The sequence below is a fragment of the Siniperca chuatsi genome, linkage group LG12, assembly GCF_020085105.1.
Source record: "Siniperca chuatsi isolate FFG_IHB_CAS linkage group LG12, ASM2008510v1, whole genome shotgun sequence".
Classification (NCBI taxonomy): domain Eukaryota; kingdom Metazoa; phylum Chordata; class Actinopteri; order Centrarchiformes; family Sinipercidae; genus Siniperca; species Siniperca chuatsi.
This window is the reverse complement of record NC_058053.1, coordinates 21,203,445-21,222,996: the sequence shown is the minus strand read 5'-3', so window position 1 is coordinate 21,222,996 and position 19,552 is coordinate 21,203,445. Positions and strand designations below refer to the sequence as shown.

Genomic DNA, 19,552 nt, shown 5'->3' with positions numbered 1-19,552 from the left:
CTCACATTTGTGAAAAAGCACTGAAACGATTATCAAAATTGTTAAAAATTAGCTCCACCTCAAACAACTACAGTAAAATCCTGCTTATATAATTATTAATATATAATAGAATAACAGTCACACAGGGGATTTTTCTGCATTGAGTCAGGCCTATTTTTAGTTTGAATACTTTAAGTACATTTTCCTGATTAAACTCACATACTTTTACTTAAGTGACATTTTCAATGCAGGACTTTTACTTGTGACAGTGTTTTTACAGTGTGGTATTGGTATTTTTACTTAAGTAAAGGATTTGAATACTTCCTTCACCACTGGTTGTACTTCCTACACGGACCGGGAACCTCTGCCTCCATTTCCCATCATGCCCCTCGGTGATTTCTCCGGAAGAAAACCTCTGCTTTTCCCTTGCACTTCCTCTTTCCGTCAACGGAGTTTAGGTAGGACAGCTACTCTCTGATTCCTGTCCTTAAATCTGCTCTAAATCGTGCTTTTATTAGTTCATCCACTTTAAACCAACAGTTCTAAATGTGCAGCAAATGTATAAGAATAAGACCTATTGTGTATTTTAACGGCAGACGTCTGTGTTTAAGCCTTTTTTTGTGGTTCTGTGTAGCTCATTGATGACATGGCGCTGTAACAGCGGTGTGTAACGGCTAAAAGGCCGACAGTCGCTACAGACAGCACGGATCTGTGTTTCATGTGAACCCTTTTGACAAGCTAGAGAGTTTAATTTGTACATAACTATCAAAGTTGTCACCAGTTTGTTCTGTCATGCCACTGCGTACCGTAACATTAACAATATAAGCTAGTAAGTTACGGTGATAGCTTGCTAGGCTAACGATAGCTTACAACTTAAAGATCGTTTTAGAAACATGTGAGGTAAAGTTAGGTTAATGGTAGCTTTCGGCTTTAGCCCACTCCTAACATGGCGTTTTAAGTTACCTCCACGCAAGAAGGCTGTGTTTTGTTTTTAAGTCAATAATTTAGCATTAGCCGCAGGCCTCGAAGTTAGCGTTCACATGTCACGCTGGTAAATAACGCTAAGTTGTGGTCTGTTTCAGTACACGATGGGACGTGTGATCAGGGGACAGAGAAAAGGTGCGGGCTCCGTGTTCAAAGCCCACATCAAGCACAGGAAAGGTGCTGCTAAACTCCGGCACATTGACTTCGCTGAACGCCATGGTTACATCAAGGGGATCGTGAAGGTAAGGAGGAGACTCTCCACTGTCTTCAGGGAGCAGATCAAAGTCATGCTGGTTTGTTGTTGGTGAGTTTGTGTCATTGTTTTCCTCTCTGCGGTCTACCTGCTCTCAGGATATTATCCATGACCCCGGCCGTGGTGCTCCCCTGGCCAAAGTGGCCTTCCGTGACCCGTACCGCTTCAAGAAGAGGACAGAGCTCTTTATCGCTGCTGAGGGCATCCACACTGGACAGTTCATCTACTGCGGCAAGAAGGGTAAGAGGCTAAATGTAGACTTAAGGGACACTAACTGTTTTGACTGTAGTCTTGTTGTCCTAGCTCTAATGTCTCATTTCCACCGCAGAGTCTGACTCAACTCGCGTGGAACTGTTCTGTTTTTGGTTTTCCATTTGCAAAAGTTGTGGATAGTGACTGGTACGGTGAGGGCGAGGGGTTATCACTTTTTTAATCAAGACCACCATCCCTTCGATATCCTCCATTGTTCCTGTTCGTGTAGTGTTGAAGATGATGTCAAGGCAGTTTGATGTAGCGTCACTATGACTATCAGCTTAGACTCCCACCTACAACGAAAGGGGTGCTATCTACAGTGCAGAACGAAGTTAGAAAAGTACCTAGTACCGAAAGTCGAGCCGAGCCGTACCGTGCAGTGGAAATTAGACTTAACGTAAAGCCCTTTTTAGACATGCAGTTTAAATAATGGCTTTTATACTTAGAAATATTGGTCTCTGTTACGTAAATGTTCCAAGATGATTTAAGCATGACGGGGTCGTTACAGATGCAGTTGTATTGCTTGCACACTATCAAGGGAGGGATTTTAAAACAAATTTTGCAGCAACATTTAACTCTGTAAATGTATTAATGATCATTTTTTAAGTGCGAGTCACTTTACCAGGCATGTAAAATTGCCGGCACATGTTAAGGTGCATGTCTGAAAGGGTTCTTGACTGTAAAACTTGGTTTAAGTTTGGATAGTCACCAGTGTGGTGGTTTTAATTCATCTGTGGTGTTTTTTTAAGTCTTGTTTCTATTAACCCTGGATTTGAAGTTGAAATATGTTTAGCTGGATTGGATGCATCCGTCTTTTTACAGCATGTTTGGCATCTTTCTGTTTGCTTTGTATGCATTTATGCTTCCTCAAAATTTTGTATTGCATGCATGTTTATACTGGACCCAATTTTAGATTAGTCCGCCTACAAGAAGTGGCATCAAAAGCAAAGAAATGGGATTGTCTAAACGATAACAAAGCAGGTTGTTCTTTAAAATGCAACGCTTGTAGTTTGGTGGTTATTAAGGGTCACGTTTTCAGTGTGAACCCTGTGCCCTTACTATGTTTTATCCCACAGCTCAGCTGAACATTGGCAATGTCCTGCCCGTTGGCACAATGCCTGAGGGAACCATCATCTGCTGCCTGGAGGAGAAGCCCGGCGACAGAGGCAAGCTGGCCCGCGCTTCAGGAAACTACGCCACAGTCATCTCCCACAACCCTGAGACCAGGAAGTCCAGAGTCAAGCTGCCCTCTGGCTCCAAGAAGGTTATCTCCTCTGCCAACAGAGCTGTTGTTGGTAAGGACCCTTAATGGCTGGTAGCTGATGTTTCCTCATCGCCTTTATGACCTACTTTGGAAACTAACGCCTTCTGTGTAGTTATAAACAGTTCATTTGGCGTTTGTGAACTGAATATGATTGTACCAGTGCATTTTTTTGACCAGCTCTACCCCGTTTGTTAAAGGTGTGGTTGCTGGAGGTGGTCGTATTGACAAGCCCATCCTGAAGGCTGGTCGTGCCTACCACAAGTACAAGGCCAAGAGGAACTGCTGGCCACGCGTCCGTGGTGTGGCTATGAACGTAAGTGAACATGAACATACTGCAACTGTTATCTATGATGCAAACCAGGTAAAACAGAATACATTCAAGAATAATTGAGTGCAGAGAACTTGACCCTCAAGGCCAGAAGTAGCAGTCAGCACAGGATGAGGAACAGTAGTGAGCGATGAGATGGGGACAGATGTTTAATTTACTAGGTGCACGTATGAATGCATTTGAGCTGGGTAATATATCGCCTAATAGATTCTGTTCTACTGGGATTTCAGTTTTTGTAATGTGTTGGTCCCGTCAAACAGCGTTACTTGTAGGTCGTATTTTGCACTTTTTTCCAGAATCTGGAGAAAGGTTTAATAATGAGACTTAAATAATTTCACTGTCTAATGAAGCATATGGGAAGAGTATGTTTAATGGGCTGAAATACTGTGAAACTTGAGGAGAAAGGGATGCAGACAGCATGGTTTTCTGTTGTATAAGGAGGTGATCATTAAGCTTTAACAATGTCTTGTAATTTCTGGAGTTTCACACACATTGCACTTTTGAGTTACCTGTAGATGTGCGAGGTGGTTCAGCGGCTGAGACGGACTGCTCGCCTTTTTTTAAAATATGGCTCAGTAAAAACTTTGTCAAGCAAGGTGGAGCTGACATGAGGATTTGGTCTTGAATCTTAAAAGCATTTTTGACAACTTTAACATTTTCCTAATTGGATCATGTTGGTTTAACCACCTTCCTGAGTGTCTACATTTTAGAAAATCCCTCACATTAAGAGTCAGAATTTGTCTCTCAATGTGAATGTCACAATGTCTTTAAAATATAATCACAGCTCACCAGATAGAAGCTTGCTGGATTCCTGGAGCTAAGAGTATAATGAAAGGTTGAGATGCTTTCCCTTGTCATAATGAAGTATAGAAGACATGTTCTGTATGTTTGTGCACACTGGAGATAAGGCTAAGTATTCAGCAGGTTAGACGCAAGTTCATGCAGGACGCTCAAGCAGCACATTAGGGAGAGGAGGGAGTTTGAGGCTGGCGTCTCGTTCCCTGGCTCAATGTGAGGATGAAACCACACTATATCAAATCCAGGTTCCTCAGCCTGATGTCCCTTTTTTTCTCTCTCTCTCTCCACACAGCCTGTTGAGCATCCCTTCGGTGGTGGTAACCATCAGCATATTGGCAAACCCTCAACAATCAGGAGGGATGCACCTGCTGGTCGCAAGGTCGGTCTTATTGCTGCCCGTCGTACAGGCAGACTGCGCGGAACAAAGACCGTACAGGAGAAGGAGAACTAAATCTGACTTTCTTGATAATAAAAATATGTTCCAAAAGAATCTGTTTTCTTGCTTCGTTTTTGGGTCCACACACACACACACACACACAAAGGTCAAAGTGGAACTGATGTTTACGTTGCATATTGGGGGGGGGAGAAACAGGTGTAAACAGATGTTTACAGGTGTAAAAGATAAAATCCATTTAGCTGCTACAGTTTTAGGGTCCTGGTATTGCTGTCTCACTGTCCTTACTGGGACACTTGAATAGAAAAGAGCCATTGTTAATGTTGTAAGTGACACCTGTGCTTTTCCTACTAAGACGAATCACAATGTTTGCAGTGAAATTCTTATAATCTTGTGTACCACTAACCCAAAAAGGCAATTTGCTGCTTCCAGCTACACAAATATGGGATAATCAGTTTTAATGTCAAATAGATTTGTTTGTGGGTTGTTTTGTTTTTTTTAGCTGTCCTAAGCTGTTTTTAACACTTAACTATTATAACTAGTTAATTCAAAACAGGAGCTTGACTATTGGCTACTAATCACATCTGATTTTAAGTTTGTGGTGACTATAAAAACAATTATCGCAGCATGAAATCCCTTTAGATTATATTGATTATATTTTTGTTGAAACTGTTGTTGCAAAGGTGTTGATTCACCGTCATGGTCAGTTTGGCAGGTGCAGTTTGTGTTGTTGAATTATTATGAGGTGTTTCCAATGTTTTATGTACTTTAATATCAGACAACCACAAACTACAGCCTCCAAAATGACCATGAAGTTGAATCCACACATTATAAGCCTCATGAAGGTAGGATTTACTGCAAGAACTTCAAATTACATTGTAGTTGTAGCTAGGTGTACCTAATAAAGTGGTAACATAGTGTATGTACACTAGAGGGAGCTCGTGCATCAGGACAGTTTGGTTGTTGTAGCCCTCATGCAATGCTGGATCTATTAATAGGCTGTAGTTGGCCTTTCACGATAATAACTTGATCGACTTATCGAGGCCAGCAAAATATTATCGAGGTCATGTCCATGTATCGTGCGATATTGCCCGTTGTGTTTATGTGAATGTTTATTTGGACAAGAATGTCACCAACATTTTAGCGAACATGATGCCAGAATAAACAGCAGGGTTTTCCCTACATTATAAGACTTGGGCACAACAGAAAACAACTACGCTGAGTCTGAGACACATTTAGCTGTAATTTCTGGTCCTTCTGTCCGCTCGTCGTCTGTGTCTGTCCTGTCAGAGTTTCACCCTGGGCGGGGCTCAGGCAGCTTAAAAGTTCATTGCTCTTTGAAAGGTTGTACTTGCATTATTATGCTATTATATTATCATTATATCAGTGGCATAAAATGGTCTTAAAATGACGATAATATCGTTTATCGCAATTTTTTCAGGGCCAATATTATCGTCCAACAAAAGTAGTTATCACGACAGGCCTAGCTGTAGGGGATTTAATAGTGCAGAGGCTCCCAAGTTTATTTGGCTTGTGACTCCTTAAAATTACGTGTCCACTCACAGATTACGGCCTTTGTGTGAACGTGAGTTGTGAACAGTTAAACCAAAAGAGTGATTTTCCCTCTTTTAAGAGACATTAAAAGGTTAAAATATCCAGTATTTGTCAAGAAAAACTGAAAAAAACAATTAACAGAAATTCATTAACAGAAGTATCTGAAATCTTTCTTGGGACCCCTTGAAAGGTGGCCCCCAGGTTGGGAACCACGATTAACATCCAGCAGTTAAGTATGTCACTTCCATAAAGCTGGGGCACTCCAAAGAGGTCAAAACTGAAGCAGCAGAGGCCAAAATATCTTGACTTTTAAGATTGTAGCACAAAGTGTCAAGCTCCAGAAACACTGGATCCTGCCTGGTGAACAGGTACGTCTTTCATATGATGTGTGTTGCAGAGTTGCTGCCCAAGCTCAAAATTAGCAGGCTGGTTTACACGCACACATTTACAGAAATGCTCCTTTATGTGTTCATTATTGAAAAGTCAAGATAACCCTGATGACATCATCTAGGTAAGACTTTGGAGCGCACCCTCTGCAGCAATACAAGACATTACACACTCAGTTGCCAGTATATTAGGTACACCAAGCTAAAGTTAATAGTCTTAATACAACAGTCCTGCAATACATCCTGAAGGTTATAATGTTCAGTTTTTTGTTGAAACTGTTTTAGAGAGGTTTGGATTTAACTGTGTGGACATTTGGGAGGATGTAATTTGTGGTGCTGTTGCACTATACTGCATTATACTGGCAGGTGTTTCCATTATTTTGTCCACCCCGTTAACATCAATGAGGATATCCTAACAGTTAAACAGCAGCACAAACTACATCAGGGAGGATTTATTGCCGGACTGTTGTATTAGACTGCATTTGTTTTAGCTTGGTGTACCTAATAACTGGTGCAAAGTAACTAAGTACATTTACTCGAGTACAATTTTGAGGTATTGTACTTAAGTATTTCCATTTTCTGCTACATTATACTTCTACTCCACTACAATTCAGAGGCAAATATTGTACTTTTTACTCCATGACATTTATTTGATAACTTTAGTTACTTTCCAGATTCAGATATAAAATATAATCAAAAAACAAATATTATCAATAAGACATTATTGATCTCCAGGGGGAAATTCACAAGCTACCCAGCAGTATATAAAGAAATGTATATAATATATATAACTACATTAGAATTAGCCCCACATTTACCAGCTGCAATAATATAGCACTGTACACATCAACGCATCAATAATTATAATGCAATAATATAATAAATATTATTCTGAAATGGTCCATTCAGCATGAGTACTTTTACTTTTGGTACTTTAAGTATATTCTCATGCTAATACTTTTGTAATTTTAAATGCAGGACTTTTACTTGTAGCAGTTTTTCTGTACTGTAGTAATGCTACTTATACTTAAGTAAAAGGTCAGAGTACTTCTTCCACCTTTGCTAATAAACTGCTGTCGTATAGTAGTACATGACAAGTGAACTTGATGTGTAAAATAGGTGGAGTGCCCCTTTAAGAGAGGTTTCAAATCACGTGACCAAAAAATGTCCCTGCGACAGTGACCTCTCTAATCTCCTCACTGTCTTAACTGATGCAGAATCAACAAACCTTACTTGTCATAACTTCACGACTTGGTACAAAACAAAACGGCACTTTGAACCCTGCCGAAATGTCAGCAGCAAATGTGAATGCATTTTGTAACAATACTAGATAGGGTTTAGCTGACTAATGTGTGTATAAAGTATTTCTGATATAATTGGACACTTTCTGGATGGAAGTCTGTGATGCTTAGCAGATGTTTACTTTCCACAAGTAGAAATGAGACACAGGCAAGATTCCATGTTCTTTATTTGCTAAGGGCGCAATGCTTTTTTTTTTTTGTTATATTTCTGTGCACAAAAAACCTCACAAAGTGAAAGTCCACATCGCGACTGTAGCTCCAGAATTCAACGTCACACCATGGCCAAAACAAAAGTCGGCAAAAAACAGGGCGCAGAACTCTGTACAGTCAATATCTTCTTTAAAAATAACACAAGGACAAAAATGTTCCTCTTAAATCAAATTCTATTTTTAGTGAAATACAACAAAATAAATTCTATAAAATAAGAGCAAAATATTTAAATATAATACGATGGGCAGAATATTTTCATTTGCAGGAGTATTTGGTATGTTTTTAGACAAAAAAAAAAATTCAAAAAATACATGCATTCAAGTTACCAATTAAATACAGTATTTACTGATGTTTACCTTTTACTCCTACAGAATTACGTTAGCTCAAGTTGCAACATGACTAACCAGCCGCTATTCTTACGGTACAACCCTGCTGTGGAACCTATTCTCCGTGGAGCGAGAGAGGGCGAGGGTCTCGCTGTGGTTTGGGATGAAGTCACTAATCCCGAGCAGCAGCCAGACGCCAAACCTGACCAGCTCCACGGCAAAAAGGAAGCCGATGGGCAACAAGTCTGTCTACGACTAGGCTCTATTGAAGAGACAGAAGCAAACCACACAGTCTAGTATACACCAGATAGCCCAGTGCAGCAATTCTGTTGCATATGTGTTTCATTTTTCAGAATTCCTAAATATGAAAGCTAAGCCGTCTATCCCACCAAAACTGACTGCCAAATGTGAAGTTGGAGGATTATAATGTGCAATTGAAAAGCCACTTATTCATACATTGGTTCAAAATATCGCCCTCATTTGTAGATAGGGTAGATGAGTAGAAAAAGGAACAAAAACAAAAAACCTAAGGGTAACAACACCCCTCTGGAGATGTGGATTAAGAACAGCTTTAGGTTGTTATGATCACAAGTCTTCTCTTGGGCTACACTATTCTGGTGAGAAGCCATGCTAAATGTTACAGCATATTAACTAGAGCTTCGAAAAAGGATTGAATTAATTACCAGAACAAACAAAAAAAAAAAAAAAAAAAAAAAAAGAAAGGCAATGAGTTTCAGAACAATGTTGCATCACTGCTTTTTCACATCAACCAAACACCGTAAAAGTCCACCCAACCATTCCTTATCTCACACTAAAACCAACCACAGCTCATGAGTTGATTTGGCATCGGTCGTAAGGTTGCCAAGGAGCTTAAGAATAATAATATAATTATGATAATAACAATGTGTCCTTCTACAGTTGAATGACCAGTAACTGTCCGATGGTAGAACAAACTTTACTGCTGAGCATGGGTGATAAAACAAAGAGGAGTTGTTGTCTTCTTACAGTTTTTTTTGGGCATTTTTCTTATTTATAATATCCATTTTGTTTTTCATAATATCTGCAACATCTCCCAACAGCAAACCACACAGAGTTATGCTACTGGGGGATCTGAACAGTCAAAAACATTAACATACTATGTACACCTTTTCGTCTTGTAGACAAGCGCATCAGCATCGTCGGCTCTGGGTAAATTTGTTTTTCTTTATTAGAACTCTTGTCCACTCCCTCGCCTCTGCAGCCGCCAGCAGGCCCCTGTCACACGGTCAGGCAGCCCCAGGCCAGGGAAGAGCACCTCTCACTGGATGACGGGAGAGAGAAGTGGCCTGGAGAGGGGATGGGAGGCCCGGCTCTGCCCTGCCCTGGGGCCAGAAAGAAAGAGAGAGAGAGAGAGAGAGCGAGAGAGAGGCGCCCGACAAGGAGCTCTGTTGACCGAAGGATGAGAGGAAGGAGAGCGGGACGATGGAGGCTCGAGGCACAGCAGACAGGGAGGGGATGTTACTCCTTAGGCGGGGCAGGCGCTGGGGTGGAGGCTGGGGCGGGTGCGGGTGCGGGGGCAGGGGCGACCTCCTCGGTGCTCTCCCAGTTCTCTTGTGCTCGCGGGCTTGGGCCGGGAGTGGGACCAGGGCCTGGGGTGGCGGTCTGTGTGGGGCCTGGAGTCGGGGCAGAGGCAGGACCAGGACGCTGGGGGTTGTTCATGTGTTGAGCAGCAGGCCCGGTGTACGGCTGCCCATGGGGGTGGTTGTTCTGTTCAGGAGGAGAGAGTGGACAAAAATCAGTGCACTGTGAACTATTGTTTACCAATTGTTTAACTTTTTGTTTAAGTAATAAATTTGTCCGAGCACCCACAGCCATGTTTTGGGCTTGTCCAAGGCTGGAAGACTTCTAGACACCATGAAAAGACTAAAAACCAACAATAAATTGATCCTACTAACAAGTATCGTCTGTGTATGAAAAGCCTGAGATGTCTTATTCCTGTATCAGAGAGCGCCATTGTTGTCCAAAAAACAATGAAAACACAAAACATGCCACATCATAGCACTGGGTGACATGTTCCATTTTGAGTCGAAATGTCCTGAGAGACAAACTAATGCATTGTTTGCTTTGGTCTTTTAACAGGATTTGTTGACGATAACAGAAACATTTTGAATATTGCTAACCTTGTCCCTTAATGATCCTAATCCTTTAACGGCCATATTCTCGGTGGTCTCGAAGGACTTAAAGATCACAGCTAACCAAGAAGAAGCTGTGGTCTTTTCTACATTGCTTGATTCTCCTCAGATGGAAGAAAAACTATGCTGCCCTGTCACTGACGGTTAGATAAGGTAACGGCACATCTCAAACTCAAACACACCCCTCAGAGCTAAGAGAGGAATTTTTATAAGATCTGGCAACTATTTTATTTTCAAAACTGGGCTGATCTCCATTAGTGTGTGTAATGTAATAGTTACTTATTCCGTGTTATTTTATTCCCCTTCTTATCGTTTACTCCTTCATGCCACATATATTTTTTAAATTTATTTTCTCTCTCTTTTTTTTAAACTTATTTATTTATTTTTAAATGGGACTGGTGTAAACATCTTTTAATGTGTGATGAAAGATTGTGAGGATATTTTTTTTGATATTCAGACTTCAGATTTTTTTTAAAAACAAAAGTAGTTAATTTGTCAGGAAAACTGACTTTAAACTTGAGCCTCTGGTTGTTTGAGCACTCGGGCACTAAATAACTCTTGGGATGCTTAAGTAAAAATCTCTGTTGCCATGGTTACTGGCATTACACATGGCTGTGTGAGACTGGCTACGAGAACTGACGCCACTTCCATGTTCATACTCCCTGCTCTGCTGTAATAGGTGAGACACAAATAGAAAATACGACAAACCGAAATCCCAGCAGCATGAAAGAAACCAGATCGTCTTTTACACATCACTGCCTGTCGTGAGGATGTGAGGTAAACGGGACCCCGATACACTACCTGCTGAAACTGGGTAGTTCCAGGAGAATGTGGGTACAGAGACGTGTCCTCAGGTGGGGAGGAGTCTTGATCGTCAGGTGCTTCCTGTTCATCTGGCTCCTAGCAGATATGGGATAAATGTTATCACAAATTAATTTAAATTTTCAAAGTAAATTAGAGACTATATATAAAATATATACAGCAGGAATTGCTACTTTATTTGAACAAAATAGTGGGTATAATGTTAAGCCTCTGTCAGTAGGTTGTGTGGGGAAAGTCAAATTTACAACTGTGTTACATTATCAAGTAAATGAGGTTTAAATGAGATTTGATTATGTGTGTGGGTGGATTCTACACCTGAGAGAATCCTCTCAGCACCAGAGCTGCTGGTAATTGTTTAGAAAAACAGCTAACAGAAGGTGCACATGAACCTCTCTACTGTCGAGGTTATTTCAGTGTGCCATTTTCAAAGGACAAGGCTGGTGATAGTTTTTAATTTTTCTTATGCCATTTGTTGACAGTAAGAAAAATATTAAATAACAGCAGCCTTATCATTTCACAATAGTTAATCATATATCTATGTGATGGTAAATTACATTTCTGTGTGCAAATGAACATATTACAACATGATGTAAAATCATAAGTGGGAAAACAACAGAACCTGTCAGGCTATTAACACAAATTTGTACTAATAAATGCCATCACAAAAACCATCCTTGTGTTGTTTTAACTCTTTAAATCTAGCTATTATCCGAACTATATCAAAAATGTGTGAATTTTTGTTGCCTACAAGATTTTAAACTACATCTGATTTGAATCAAATAAAATAAATGATTGACAACCTTGTGTTAGAGGTTGTTTTGTCAAATTATGTCCTAATTTTCTAAAGGAGTGGTTCTCCCAACTAACAGGTGAGGATATTCAGTTTTAAAATGTATGTTTACTGGTACATAATATCAAAGGTTAACAGGTAACTACCAAAATGACAAAAGCCTATAAATACATAGTATATTAGCTACAATAACATAATGGGGACAAAATCTTGCTTACAGTACAGTCATTGTCTCACAGTTTAAATACTGTAACTACGACTGAATACTGAAGTATAGATGAGGCTAAGAGTTTTCAATCAGATGCAGGTGGCTGGCAGCATCACAATTTGAGTTGGGGAGGAAGCAAAAATTGGCAAAAGAGCACTAGATTGAGATGGAAGACTGGGTATGTCAGTGATGTTGCTTTGGCGAATCACTGGCACTGACTGGGCAACAGGACAGCAAGAGAACAAAGATCTGTTCACTGTGTGCAGCTGCATAACATGATCTCTTATGCCAGTTACACTGTATGGCATCTCACTGGCAGCCTGTCTACCTTTTCTTTTATTATATACGAGTGGACAACAGGATGGGGGATGGCAGTTTTTACTTTGTCGTTTATCTATGGTCATAATCTGACTTACTAACACAGCATGTACATAATTTGAGAACATACTTTCTACATATACAAGATAGAAAAACAATAATACACATCTCAAGGGGTTATATACTGGAAATAAAAGTGTTGACAACTCAAAGTGCTAATTAATTTACTGTCTATAAATCATTCTGGCAGTTTGTATAAACATAGCCTACTCTAACATTCTGTGCTTAACTATTTATATAACATGTTTGTCACATAAATAAGAATCCAAAAAGAAAACTGAGAAAAGTTGAAAGAATTGGGAAAACTATGGGGACTCAAGATGTTTCTAGCCTCTGCCACTGATGACTATCTAAGCTACAGGAAACTCAAATATGTGCAATTCTAACTAAACAAATGTTAATTGTGTCGGAGGCCTATAATTTGGCCAACTGTTCATTGTTTCTCTGCTGATTCTTTAATCAAATTTTGTTTCATTTCCTTCCTTTATGTTGTGGTGCCTGGAATACTGACCTTCCCTGGGCTTCCCTGAGTACACTTGAGCTGTGTATGGAATATTACAGGAGAAGTGTGTCATTTGACTGGATTTGTCAACATAAAAATACAAGTAACTTATTTTAAGTGAGAACAAAAAAATTATATTTGTATGCATTGTGAACTGCAGCCATGTATCAATACAAAACATATTCAGCATAGTAAACATATCATAGCTGTAACTTGGGAGGACATTTACATTTAATGGCTTGTTGGAAACACTAAATTAATGGGTCCAATTAATCATTCTAAGTCTTAAATGTCAGATTTTTAAAATTCAGTCTATAAAATCATTTATTCTATCAAATGTCAGAAAAAAGCAACAGCCACAAAACCGAAACATATTCAATTTATAATGACATCAGATAGAGAAAAAGAAAAATCAATCATTAAAATTGTTGATAAATATTCTGGTCAACTTAGTACTCAGTGGGTTGCTGTGTTGATGTGGGTACACATCAGATTGTTAAAGCTCCTCTGGCTCAGTCATACAGTATTTCTGGGGGATTTTTCTGTTACCTTCAACACTGTACACCATTGTTAACATGTTCCCATAGCAACCTCGGCCATGTAGATATGTTTTACTGTGGTGTTTTCAGGTACATTTTCAATATTCACGTGGCCGCCTTGATTTCATATATTTGCATTTAACAGAAAGACCCCTTGCCATACTGATGTTTGACTTAATCTGAAAAGTTTGACAGAACTGTTGTGATTCTGAACAGCTGTTTTGAACTTCAGATGTTTTTTTAACTTATCACATGTATACCTACATACAGTGTCCTATAGCTTTACTGGTATGGTTTGGCTCCCTAAGCACAATCCCTAAGACTGAAAGATAATGCTAATGTGACATTAGGCAAAAGTGTGCGTGCATGTGTGTGAGTGAAGGGTACAACGTGAATGCAATTACCTCCTCGGGACAAAGTTCACAGGCTTTGGCCAGTGTCATACGTGCACTGTGTGAACGCTCCAGGAAATAGCCGTTGGAGGTCTCGTTGCTCTGAACCGGAGGGGACCAGTTGTTGTAGGTGTACTGGGGGTTCCCTGTGTATGGCCTCCTTTCAAGCTCATCCCCCAACCACTCCACTGCCCACGTCCACTTTCGTTTCAGGTCACCATTACTCTGTATGCACAAGAAGAACATGCTGATTAGCATATATGGCTTCACCTGTTGTATGGATGAATGCCACAGTTTACTGTTCTTAACATGTAATTTGACTGTTTTATAGTGCTGTGCTCGGACAGGAGAAAGACATTGGTTCCTATTCAATCAATGAGTCTTGAGTGTATATTAGCTAGTGTTTGGAAGAGACAGCTTCTGGTAGAGATGGAAAATACAAATAAAATAAGAAGATAAATGCTCTTCACCAAGGATAAGTAACTGGGCCTGACAACAGGAGAACTGTATCGAAGATACAGGTTTTTTTTTGTCCTGCCCAAAGTTATCTGGCATTTTCAAATCACAAAATACTTTTAATGGTGTATGTGTAGTGTGACATGTCGTGTAGACAACAGGAGAGAGAGATCGTTCCATCTGTCAGTAAGCGTACCTGTAGGATCTGGTAAGCCACAGAGCAGTTGCTAAAGAGGGCCACCATGCACTTGATGCACTGGTAGGCTCGTTTCTGGTAGTGGTTCTTGGAGCGCTGGATGGTGTCAAAAAGCCCATCTCTGTCATCAGGAATGCCCTTCAGCACATTGTGGATCCTACACAACCAAACAGGGAAATGAGAAATTTAAACTCTGACCACATTCAAAACAACGCAGTACTCATAATTTACACACTGAGCAATCGGTCTGACCTGTGTGTCTGCCAGGAGTCCTCAATGAGCAGGATCTGTAGCAGCAAGTCCAGGTAAGGCCTCAGCTCATAGGTGTAGGAGTACGCCACCTGCAGACACACAACACATACGTGATCTGAACATAGGGTCTTGTGGATACATACAAGTAAGCCACCTGTGGAATTATGGATGTCCTGTTGGTCTAAAGAAGCATTTAGACATTTACCTGCCAGAGGAGCTCACTGAGCACAGTGGAGGAGAACTGAGGGTTCTCCCAGCAGCTGAAGCGAAGCAGCTTCACTGTCTCCTCAGAGTTGCTGCAGTCCTCGATGATCTTCTTCACATAGCTGGTCCTCACAAACAGGATCTCTGCCACCAGCTGCTGCACAGGCATCACTGGGGCTGTCAGGTTGTTGTCACCATACGGGTTAGGAAGAGGAGGGTTACCTGGAGAGGGTAGAGGAAAGAAATTTAGAGTAACTCTAATCTGAAATACATGTAGTTATTAGAGGCAAATATATATATAGAAAAGTTTTCTTCAGACAGTGCCTTTCACCCATCATCTCTGAAAGCCCTCAGCTCCAAGCTCTGCCTACACAAGGCAAGAGGCTCAGAGTGGCTGGTTTGTCAGTCACTAGATCCTGAGCAAGGATGAAAATCCTCATTGGGCTCCAACTCTCCCCACCCCACCCCACCCCAGGCTGTTTAATGATTTATTACTGGCTAATATCGGCTCAGTGCAGATCACATTTAGTGTGGCTGATGAGTAAAACACTTACCATTGATGGAGGACTGCATGCGTGTAGAGACGTCACAGCAACGGACCAGCTGGGAGACCACAGTGTAGAGCTTGCCCAGCTCAGCGTACTGGTACTTAATGGGAGGGCCGGGACCCTCGTCCAGAGCAACCAACATGAAAGTGGCAGGGACATTCAGCTTCAACAGCTGGGTCTTTTCTGCCAGGCCTGTGTGAATTATATTTTGCATTAACCTTGCTTGTACAATTCACTGAGGAACAGATGTACATGACAGGAGTGTGATTGCTATGTGCTACTTACCAAGATTGGCATACATGACAAAGAGGTTGAAGTACTGCTGCAGGTGACGGCCGTGTTCAGAAACCTCTCTTCTGAGCAGGTTGAGTACAGCTCTCAACAGGTGGTCACTTAGACTGAGGTTATCACAGCCCTGATGTACAAACATGGAAAACAAATGACAAACCACAGCAGGGTTACATCAATCAAAAAAAACAGGAAGGCAACACTCTCAGTAATACAAACTGCCTAAAGTATCTTCCAAGAATTGGTGACTCAAACTTCCAGAAAATCCTAATAAAAGCCCATATTCCAGAGAGCTCAGCTGAAGCCTGGCACCAACCTGAGTAGAGGGTCCAGGCGAGGCGGTGGGGGAGGGGCAGGGGCCGTCTTGCATGGAGAAGTGAGCGATGAAGACAATGAGCTTGGCAAATGCACCACGGACCTCAGCGCTCGGGCACTCAAGCAGGTACTCCGAGAACCGGTTAGGGTAAGCGAACAGAACGTTGTGTGCAAACCAATAGCGTACATTCTTACTGTGTCTCAGGAGGATGCAGAGGGCGTCATACCTGGAAGGAAGGACAAGGAGAATATTTATAGAGAAGCAGAAAACAGAGAGAAAACCCCAAAACACAGATGCAGACAGAGCTTACCAGTCACTGGCAGGACCCCGTACTACTTTCTTGGTGTGAAAACCTGTGCTGAAGAGGAACCTTGCAGCCAGCTGAGCACTTATCATAGCAATCTCCTCTGCCTCTGGCAGAAGATGGTCTTGTCCTGATAAAAAGAGAGCAATGATTAACAAAACATGAAAATCTTTTGTTGCCTAATTTGGGAACTATAAACAAAATGGGTTACAATTCCTACACAGATGTAAACATTCTCAAATTGAAGCTGACAGTTGGCACTTTAACCTCGTAGTCATTATTTCATGTCAAATCCAATGTGCTGGAGTACAGAGTCAACACAATGAATAATGCGCGAACCACGACTACTTTATACACATCCTATTATAAAGAGTGACGTAAAAGATACTGAATGCCATCATGTCTCATCCTAGTTCAATCCAGCATAAACAAAATGCAAGATGATAACGCAGCCGCTGGGAAGTAGTCAGCTCAGAAAGAGAGACAGCAGCGTTAAGGCTCAGAGCAAGCTACAAAAAATGTCCACTGATCTCTGAGTGAGGCCAATCAGTAATATATCAAATCATACATTCAAACTACCATACTGGGTCAATCTGTTGGGTCAGTAGCTGGGTTGTCTGAAAACCTAGCTTATGACAATAAATTATTTTGTAAAAATCACTTTGCTGCTGCTGAAAACGATATAAAGGTAGCAAACAAAATGTACTACCCATCCATGTTCTTCAAGATCTGAATCATTCTATCGCATGCTTCTATTTTAACGACTGCCCTCAAACATTTATTTTCCTGTGGAACATTACCAGGCTCTGGCTCCATTAATAATGCATTGCAGAGGCAGTGCATTTCTCGGCAGCCAATGCTAAATGCTACTGACCACCAATTCTTTCCACAGGGATGCTGTATATTAGCATCACTTTGAAATGTAACTCTTCAGACAAGCAAGCTAGATATTAGTGATAAAATTATAATGGCAGCTGCTACATCTTCAACGTCTAAGAGAGAAGCTTTGAAATCCACAGTGGAGATATGATGATACCCCATCTGGGGTTATTGGATATGCAGTCATAACTGGAGGAGTGACGTGATACTGTGCAGCTGTAACAAATCACATGCCTCACATTTACAGTCACTCTCACAATCGTGCACACGCAAGGGTTGAACTGTACGTTTGTAGAGTCAACCATTCCTTATCAGGTATATTATCGATCCCTGATGTATTTACCCACGTTGTGGAACAAAGACAAACACTAATTACTTGTCTGATTAATGCTTGGTCTCTTATTATCTTATTTTACCCTTCTTAATATCTGTCGCTTGTTTTTGTATCGCAACTTTATTTAGCTGCCATCTTCGCCAGGTTTCGATCCCAAAAGAGGTTTTCAAGTTCACTGGGCTTTACCTGGTTAAATAAAATAAGTAAAAACAGCTACACAGTGTGAGAAATGTAGATTTCATAGATAGACATAGAAAACAATATTGTGTTCACAACCATCATTTACCAGGGCAATATCTGTTGCAACAGCCAGCTTTTGTGTGCGTTTTTGTTGCAGTTTATGTTTCAAGTGTTTGTACAGTGCTTCTAAAACATCCCACCCAAGGTTTGAGTTGCGGTTAAGTGGCTACCTAGAAGCGTTTCATTTTTTCTATCTTTCAATATACAATAATATTGAAGATCCACTGAATTAGTTTTGAATTTAAAAACCCATTTAGCAGCACACACAAAAATGATGCATACCTGGAGGAGGGTTTAAATAGACACTGTTACAGGTCAGAAGTTTCTTAATGAACTGGAAATATTCCAGGCTGTATTGCATTCGGTTGTGCATGAATTGGACGTTCTGCTTGCGGACGCTGCACTCGATGACACCAGGCATCTTGACCTGATGCGGCTTGGTGGAGGAGACGGTCAACTCTGAGATGTATTTGACAAGCTCGCTGTCCTTGTCCAGTGAGTCCATACGCTCATAGAAAAGGATGTAGGCGTTCCACCAGCGCTTCTGCCTCCGGTACGACATCCTTTTCATCATATGATCGAACACCTCGCCCATGTATTCCCCTCCAAAGCACTGGTTCTTCATCTCCTCCTCATCGTCCATCTTGCACTCAGTCACATCACCATCATCAAACTTATACCAGCGGTTCTTCTCGCCATCACCCCCGTTCCTCTGGATTATGTAGGAATAGTAGTGTCCGCCACTGGCCTGGCCTGAGTGGACCAGCACTCCCACCAGACGATACTTAGAGCTGCCTGAAGGTGTGGGTTCAGAGGGCTCGTTCTGTTGGATCACCTGGTTCTCCGGGTTGACGTCATCGCCCTCTAGCTTAGCCACACCAGCTACAGTGTACGGCTCCATGTCGAGTTCCCTGGGGAACTCAAAGTAGTCATTGAACTTAATGGCACACTCTCTCTCCCAGTCATAGTCAAAGCGCTTCAGCTGGATGGCCAGGACAGGTGGCAGCTTCTTAATCAGCAGGCGCTTCACTGTGTCCACCTGACAAGGAGAGCAAACATTACAGATTACCTCTCTGGCCCTTTAAATAAATCTCCAAGAAGTTAATGAGAAAAAGAAAACAGATACTGGTCAGTAAACCATGGGACAGCCATTAATGCCTCCTCTGTTTTATCACAGCACTTTATGATTATCACATTCTAACATTGGCTGGCAACCAGATGGGTGCTCCATTCTCACCTTCTTATTACACTTCTCACAGTGGTAGGCGTTGGCTCCCTCAAGCAGATCTCCTTTAACGTACTGCTCCATGGAGTCCAACAGGTTCTGGTGGTTTCTGATGTCTACATTGAGTGTTGTGAACGACTCTTCACACTCATACCTGACAACATAAAAAATTATTAATAAAAAGGTAACAAGAAGAAAAGGCAGTCTGAAGTTTATATTTCTGAAAGTGTTAAAATATTTCCAGTAACCACGCACAGGGAAAACGACTGCACTCACCTGTGAGGGCATCCCTGACAGATCTTCTGGTCAGCGAAGGACCCTCCCAACACCTTGCTGAGCATGGCGGGGTGGCCCAGGGCTTTCAAGGCTTCATCGAGACTGTCCACCAAAGAGTTGAAAAACTCCAGAGCATCATGCTGCTCCCGCAAGTTCACTGGCTCACCCCATAACCTAAAAAGACAATAATGCATCAGCAACTG

General features: G+C 41.3%; 2 protein-coding genes across 8 annotated transcripts in view; one reads left to right on the top strand and one right to left on the bottom strand.

Annotated features, from left to right (window-relative positions):
* The first annotated feature begins 408 nt into the window (after positions 1-408).
* Positions 409-4,348, top strand: rpl8 (ribosomal protein L8). Its single transcript, XM_044217247.1, has 6 exons — positions 409-437; positions 1,062-1,205; positions 1,315-1,456; positions 2,545-2,763; positions 2,930-3,045; positions 4,151-4,348. Exons 2-6 carry the CDS (start codon positions 1,068-1,070, stop codon positions 4,307-4,309), a joined length of 774 nt encoding a protein of 257 aa, XP_044073182.1. The 5' UTR covers positions 409-437; positions 1,062-1,067; the 3' UTR covers positions 4,310-4,348.
* Positions 4,349-7,642: 3,294 nt separating this feature from the next.
* usp9 (ubiquitin specific peptidase 9) overlaps positions 7,643-19,552 on the bottom strand; it is a 44,150-nt gene continuing 32,240 nt past the window's right edge. For 5 of the 7 annotated variants that reach the window (XM_044217235.1, XM_044217234.1, XM_044217233.1 and 2 more), the window contains 14 exons: positions 19,350-19,523; positions 19,086-19,227; positions 18,131-18,887; positions 16,402-16,525; positions 16,092-16,317; positions 15,773-15,902; positions 15,494-15,679; positions 14,941-15,161; positions 14,736-14,824; positions 14,484-14,640; positions 13,844-14,056; positions 12,910-12,939; positions 11,002-11,100; positions 7,643-9,775 (listed from right to left, as the gene is read on the bottom strand). In XM_044217235.1, coding sequence (XP_044073170.1) covers positions 9,527-9,775; positions 11,002-11,100; positions 12,910-12,939; positions 13,844-14,056; positions 14,484-14,640; positions 14,736-14,824; positions 14,941-15,161; positions 15,494-15,679; positions 15,773-15,902; positions 16,092-16,317; positions 16,402-16,525; positions 18,131-18,887; positions 19,086-19,227; positions 19,350-19,523 — 2,797 coding nt within the window. In that variant the 3' untranslated portion in view covers positions 7,643-9,526. The remainder of the gene's footprint in view (positions 9,776-11,001; positions 11,101-12,909; positions 12,940-13,843; positions 14,057-14,483; positions 14,641-14,735; positions 14,825-14,940; positions 15,162-15,493; positions 15,680-15,772; positions 15,903-16,091; positions 16,318-16,401; positions 16,526-18,130; positions 18,888-19,085; positions 19,228-19,349; positions 19,524-19,552) is intronic. The other 2 variants (XM_044217236.1, XM_044217239.1) reach the window with 1 other exon arrangement.